This window comes from Numida meleagris, chromosome 12 (assembly GCF_002078875.1).
Source record: "Numida meleagris isolate 19003 breed g44 Domestic line chromosome 12, NumMel1.0, whole genome shotgun sequence".
NCBI classification, from domain to species: Eukaryota; Metazoa; Chordata; class Aves; order Galliformes; family Numididae; genus Numida; species Numida meleagris.
Window position 1 is genome coordinate 8,225,745 of NC_034420.1, and position 6,268 is coordinate 8,232,012.

Here is a 6,268-nt window from a genome sequence, read left to right on the forward strand (position 1 = left end):
TGTTCTCTTGCCCCCTCAAGGTGCTCTTACAGAGTGTTACGATGAACTGGGCAACCGGTACCAGCTCCCCGTCTACTGCCTCGCTCCGCCCATCAACATGATCGAGGAGAAGGGCGACCTGGAGACTCTGGACATCCCCGACCCACCGCCCAATTCAGGGCACGAATGCCAGCTCCGTTTGCGCCTGTCCACAGGCAAAGACCTCAAACTCATGGTCCGCAGCATGGACACGGTGTACCACATGAAGAGGCGGCTGCACGCGGTGGAGGGAGTGGAGCCCGGCAGCCAACGCTGGTTCTTCTCGGGCCGGCCGCTCGCAGACAAAATGAAACTGGAGGAGCTGAAAATCCCAAAGGACTACGTGGTGCAAGTCATCGTGAGCCAGCCCTTAGCAAACCCAACCCCGGTGGAAAACTGATTTCTGCTTGTTTATCTATTCTCCTTCTCTCCCTCTCTGTCATGGGACTGGTTTTCACTGCCCTCTCTTCTTTCATTTTGTCCCGCTAATGGATTGGTTCCAAGAAATGACCAGCAAAAATTCCATCTGTGATGGAGATCTGCAAAAACAAAACATAAAAATGTAAACTGGCCTTCGGGGTTTGCCTGATCTCATATTTAACACAGCAGCAAGCAGCAAAGGGCGAGGGCGAAGAAGGGAATGGGGAAGGGAAGGGAAAAGGGAGGGTGTGCAAAGAGGGAGGGATGAGGTTGTCTTTCACTTAAACAATAAAAACATGTAATGATCCTTAAAACTGTAGGTGGTGTCCTGATCCACGGAACAAGAGCAAGAGAGCACTTTTATTTAAAAAATAAAACACGTTTCATATCAGCACCACCTACAGTTCACGCAAGACTCGCAGCCGCCCTGCGTAGGTCCCACGGCGTGCTGTGGGGATCTTGCTGCCTGACCCAATCCACGGCTTCGTCCGGGTGCTGCCGAGGCACTGCAAGCCCTGGGCAGGGAGCGGGGCTGGGGCTCGGTCCCTGTCCTTCTGGCAGCTCCTGCCGTGCTCAGCCCAAGCAATTGTACATTCCGAGGTGGCAATGCAGTCCTGTGCCATTGCTGGCACCAGCGCTGGGGATGCAGCCTGCTGGGGCCTTAGGCAATAACTTCGTAAAAGTATACTCTCATGTACTGTACTGTAAGCTTGCTACAAGACTGACTTTGCCTGAAGTTTACCGGCTGACTGGCACCCAGGTATGTGCCTGCCAAGTACTGTATAGCACTCAGAGCATTCAAACAGACTTTGAAGAAGCTAGCTAGGAGGAGTGGTGCGCTGGTCTGCAGCTATGGATGAGGTGCACGACCGTTGTCTGGTGGCACCGGTGTGCCCGCTGCAATAGGTTAAATGCAGTCGCACCCAAATGCAATGGATTGCAGCCTCCCCTGCTCTGTTCTAGAGGGCTCCGTGTGGAAAATGGTAAGAACACAAAAGCACACAAGTTTCAGCTTTTCCTGTGTCATTTGAAGCAACGGTCATTCTCGATCTGGAGATGTCCTCACCAACACACAGCAGCAGCCCGGAGTGTGGCTGTGGTGTCCAACCACCAGTGCTTTCCCTTCAGAATGTAAGAGGAGCCCTTGTGACAAATGACAAATCCTTTTCTAGTCTCAAAAATCTGAATCAGACAAACATATCTGGGGGGGAAGAGTCTGATGATCGGTTACCTTGGGTAGAGATGCGCTCTGTTCCTCAGGCTTGTCTGGTAATGCCTTTGCTTGAGATCAAATCCACTGCTCCTTTTAAACTTCACTTCCAGTTTGCTTGTTTTTTCAGCCATCAGTGAAATCACTTCTTCGAAGGTCCAGCACGCTGGCCAGGTTTGATCTTTTTTCATTGATTTCTGCCTTCCCTTTCTGAATCTGCAGTCTAAACCTACAGTTACCTCAGTTCTTACTCATCTGCTGGTGAAACTGGTGGGTTAAGGCTGGCCATCTGAAACCTGGTTAATTGCACAGAACTCAGTTTGTCCAGCTCTGGGGGGGTTTCGTGCTCCACGAGTGTCATTGCAGAGCCAGAAGGAGCAGGGGCCCTGGTATGACATCGCAAGTCTGACCCAACAGATGGAAGCAGATGCAGGTAATAGGTGCTGCCAACTTTCACCCCTTGGAAAGCAGATCCACATTTTATGTGCATTTCTTCTCTCTCCCAGAATAGCTTTCATTTTGGTCCCTGTGTTGTACGCTACGATTTCCTTACAACTCCTTAAGTCCCAACTTTGTGCAGGATGATGGAAGTGTAGTGGCAGAGCTGTGTAAAGGAAAATTAGTTTCTTGTTCTCATGAACACCCAAGTGACTTGTTTTTTGCTTTTACTTTTTGTTTACTTGTTTTTTTTTCTTTTTAAAGATTAAATCAAGGCTGATAAATACTAACCTAGATCAAAAGTTTTCTATTGTGGAGTTTTTTACGACAAGTATGCTTTCTTATACTGGGGTTTTGCAGCCAAATCTTTCGCATTCCAGAGGGAAAAATATTTATTTGATATATAAACAAGTCAAATCTCTTTGATTTTTCACTGGTCAAAGTGTGGCTTTGTGCCAGGAAGACTCTACTTGTCTTGGAAGGCGTAATTGTACATCTTCATATGAACGGTCACTTCCCTCCAGTCCTTTCTGCTGAGGGAAAATTGTGATGGGTGATGAAGAGAGAGCAAAGCTAAAACCAGGGTGACATTTCTGAAGCTGTGAACACTACAGCGCTACTTTTTTTGTAGGATATATGTTGGAGGTTTTTATTTTATTTTATTTTCATTCAGGCAATCGTCACCATGTCCAGCTGTTGAGATTAGACCATGTAGGAGCCGGGAGACGTTGTTCTTTCCCTCTTGCCCCTTTTAGAACAGCATCAGGTGCATTTTGCTGTACAAGGTGATGGTGTTTTGTGGTAACTGCTTCTCTGGCAGGGTGCAAGGTGCTGGTCTGAAGGCTGTGTCGTGTGTGTGCTCTGAGCAGAGCAGAGAACTGGTTGGTGCAGATGCTCCATTCTCTGACAGCCTCTCCTGTCTCCTGACCACTAAGCACGCAGCCAGAAGTGACAGAAATTCAGTGGTAGAAATGTTTTTACAGGTGGCAGTGAAATCTTTTCATTTCTTCTTTATAAAACAGCAAATGTGCTTAGCACACACCCTGCTGGAAACAAATTGTACAAGATTTACATGAGAAAAGAATTCCAAGTTGCAAATATATATATATATATATATATACATAAAATAAAAATCAGTAAGGAAAGCATACGGCATGTTGACTAACTTATCCCTTGTATATTCCTGGAGGCTGCAGTATGCATTGAGAGAGCAGACCCTTCTGTCTTTGTCCGCTGGGGTGGTCTGCAGTGCCAGTGCCGGTGCAGGGGACCCGGATTGGGTTTGCATGGAACTCATGATGGTTCCCAGAGCAGGGCAGAGGGAAGGGCTTGTTCCAGTGCAGAGCAGGGGAGGCATGGCTGAAGCAAGGCTAACTGGATACTGAAATGCCATTCAGCTTGCAGCTCCGGAAGCAGGATGGGGCAGGGCTGGGGCTGCTCGCATGGGGAGGACGAGAGGAGCCTGCTGGTGCTGCCCCTGTGTTTAGCGGCTTGGGCAAACGCTGAGCAGTGAGCTCAGTGCTGCTGGCAGCCCGGGCTGTAACACAAGTGCTGCAGCAGCTTTGGTGATGCGCACAACCACCAACTGCAATGCCAAGCGCTCACAGCTGAGGAGAAATAGGACTCGGTTTTTTTGTTAAGCCCGTCAGCCCTTTGTGTCATTTCCTTGGGTACTTGCAGCAGGGTGCTCCGGGTCTTCCACAGCCAACTGACAGCACTCCTGCACGGTGCCCAGCACCTGACAGCCCAGTTCACTGTGTTGGCTGCTTGTGCATTGCTGTGTGTTAGCGTCTTGTACAGAGAACACAGCTGGGAACAGCTGCACTATGAATGTTCTTAGTTTTCTGGAAGCCTTTATTCTCTGGAGCTCGGAAGACGTACTGATGTGAATCAGCAGTGTCACGAGTTGGGTTTTTAATAGCCACACAAATGCTAAAAGTAATAGAAACAACACAACAAAGGAACTCATCAACCAGACAGAGCACAGCTCCTCTTTGCCTTCCGCAGCGAGCTCACAGGTTGGCTCGGGGAGGAGTGGGGCTCGTTGATGCAACAAGGCAACGCGTGCAGTGCGAGCAGCACTCAGTAGAGCAGGTGTCCAACTGACAAAAGTATTGCTGTGGTATGACATGCTTCTGCATATGTATCTGTTGTTAGTAAGTAATATAAAAACTTCAGCGATACTATTAAAGATCCTAGTTTGTTGCAGCAGTGGGATGTTTTTAGCCCCGGGATTTGGAAAGCATTTTAGCTGTGTCAGTGTTGGCCAACTGAATGCTGTACATTTCTCCATTCCTGTTTTCTTCAGAGACACAAGCAGTAACAACATCTCTGACTCCTGATCTGTATTTTACAAACTCTTTTGTATTTCACTGTAAGTACCTTCCAGACTCCCTGCACCTTTTGCAATCATGTTTACTTTGGGGGAAAAAAAAAAAAAATGGAAGGATTTTTGTTGGCTTTGTCACTGCACTGCTCAGACCTCGTTCTGTTGAAATAAAAGGAAGCTCTGTTGGAAAGGGGCTTCTGTCCTTCACCACGTCCCCATAATCCTGACCCCTCCCAGCTGGCAGCTCCCGGACAGCTCGCGTTCCCTGGGACAGCATGGAGAGGGAATTTGAGAAAGGAGCCTTTGAAAAGTTGCTCTGGGGAGAGGGGAGGATGAGCGTTCTGCGCTCTGCAAACTTGCTTGGACGTAACAAACAAAAGCTTCACATCCCCGAGATGCTGGTGGTCTGCCTTGCGAGTTAACTGCTGTAGCAAGTCTTTGAGCTAAACTCAGCAACTGTGCTTCTGTCCTCCCAGAGAAGATGAATGTCCTGCTGTATATCTGCAGCTACAACGCTTCTGTTGCTCACTGACTGTATATACAAGTCCGCCTGCTTTGAGACTTCCGTTTTCATAAAGCGTTTTGGATTGCTCTGTTCTGCCCATGGCTCTCCCCTTCCACGCTTCATCCGTTTAGATGCTCCGTAGCCGTGTGTGTGTGTTGCTCTTGTTGATAGGAGATGGAGCTGCAGCTCCTTCCATGGGAGACATGGCGTGGCACCGAGCCTACCGACGTCAGCAGTCGGAAGATGAGAGGTGTTCAAGCAGCAGGCTTCTTTCTGTGGACTTTGAGACTTGAGTCAGAAATGGGTCCACCGGACTCTCCGTGAAGAAGTGTGTTCCAGCAGGACCACCTGTTGGGTATTTATCCGGTAGAACTCCGTGTTTGTATATTTTACAGACGATGACCATTTGATCAGAGCCATGGGGCAAATAGAGAACTTAAAATCCTGACTCCTGCCTTAAAACTCCCAGTTCATCTTGAGCTGCAAAAATTCTGCACCTGCCCATCTCAGAGTCCCTGTTTCCTTAGGAAATTTGAGTCCAGTTAAAGGCTGGAGACAATTAAATAAAAAGTAAAACAAATTAATTCTTAGATGATGGCTTTATTAAAGTAACTAACTGGTCTTGTCATAAAAACCCTGTTTGTGCCTCTCAAGTCCAGGGAATGTTTAAAAAGCAGAGGTGGCTTTCGAGCAATGATTGACATGACGGCGTTGGCTGGGGATTTGTAAGACACTTGCTTTCACGTGTCCTGAGCAAGAGACTTAGGTTTGCGTCCTCTCTGCCTCATGGTAATGGCTTTCAAAGATGGCTGGTACCATCAAATTTGTACTTCTTGAATAAATATCTTCATTTTTATGGTAAAACCTTTTGTACGCAGTTTGTTTTGTGTGTGCCACGCAACAAGGAAGCGTCCATACTACGTAGGGCACGGTGCTCGAGTTGGCGCTGACACGGAGAACACAGTTCCAGCACATGGCGCAGCAAGGACGAGGGAATCCCAGCAATGGGACCTTTTGTATTTTTTCCCCTTGTAATTTTTATAAGATCTTTTAGAACCGAGCATAGAGCTGTGTAAAATAATGCTTTTTAACTTTTTCCCCCTCCCCGGCTCATTCGGTCAGTGAAGAACTCCCGGCCTATACAAAGATGCTGTGAACATCAGGTCACTTTCAATGCATTCTGTGGTTTTGTTGTACCTCTGTTTCTTGGCTGACATGTGGCAGTAGTGTGTGCACATTTCTAATCAATGGCAAAGCACAAGTAGCTTGTCTTTAGACTGTTAAATTATGTGATTTTTTTTTTTTTAACCTAGGGAAGATCTTTTGCCACTGAGATCAAACCACCGTG

The 6,268-nt window shown here is 47.6% G+C and overlaps 1 protein-coding gene across 2 annotated transcripts in view; it reads left to right on the forward strand.

Annotated features, from left to right (window-relative positions):
* UBTD2 (ubiquitin domain containing 2) overlaps nt 1-5,784 on the forward strand; it is a 47,099-nt gene extending 41,315 nt beyond the window's left edge. For both annotated transcript variants that reach the window (XM_021410980.1, XM_021410979.1), the window contains exon 3: nt 21-5,784. In XM_021410980.1, coding sequence (XP_021266655.1) covers nt 21-418 — 398 coding nt within the window. In that variant the 3' untranslated portion in view covers nt 419-5,784. The remainder of the gene's footprint in view (nt 1-20) is intronic.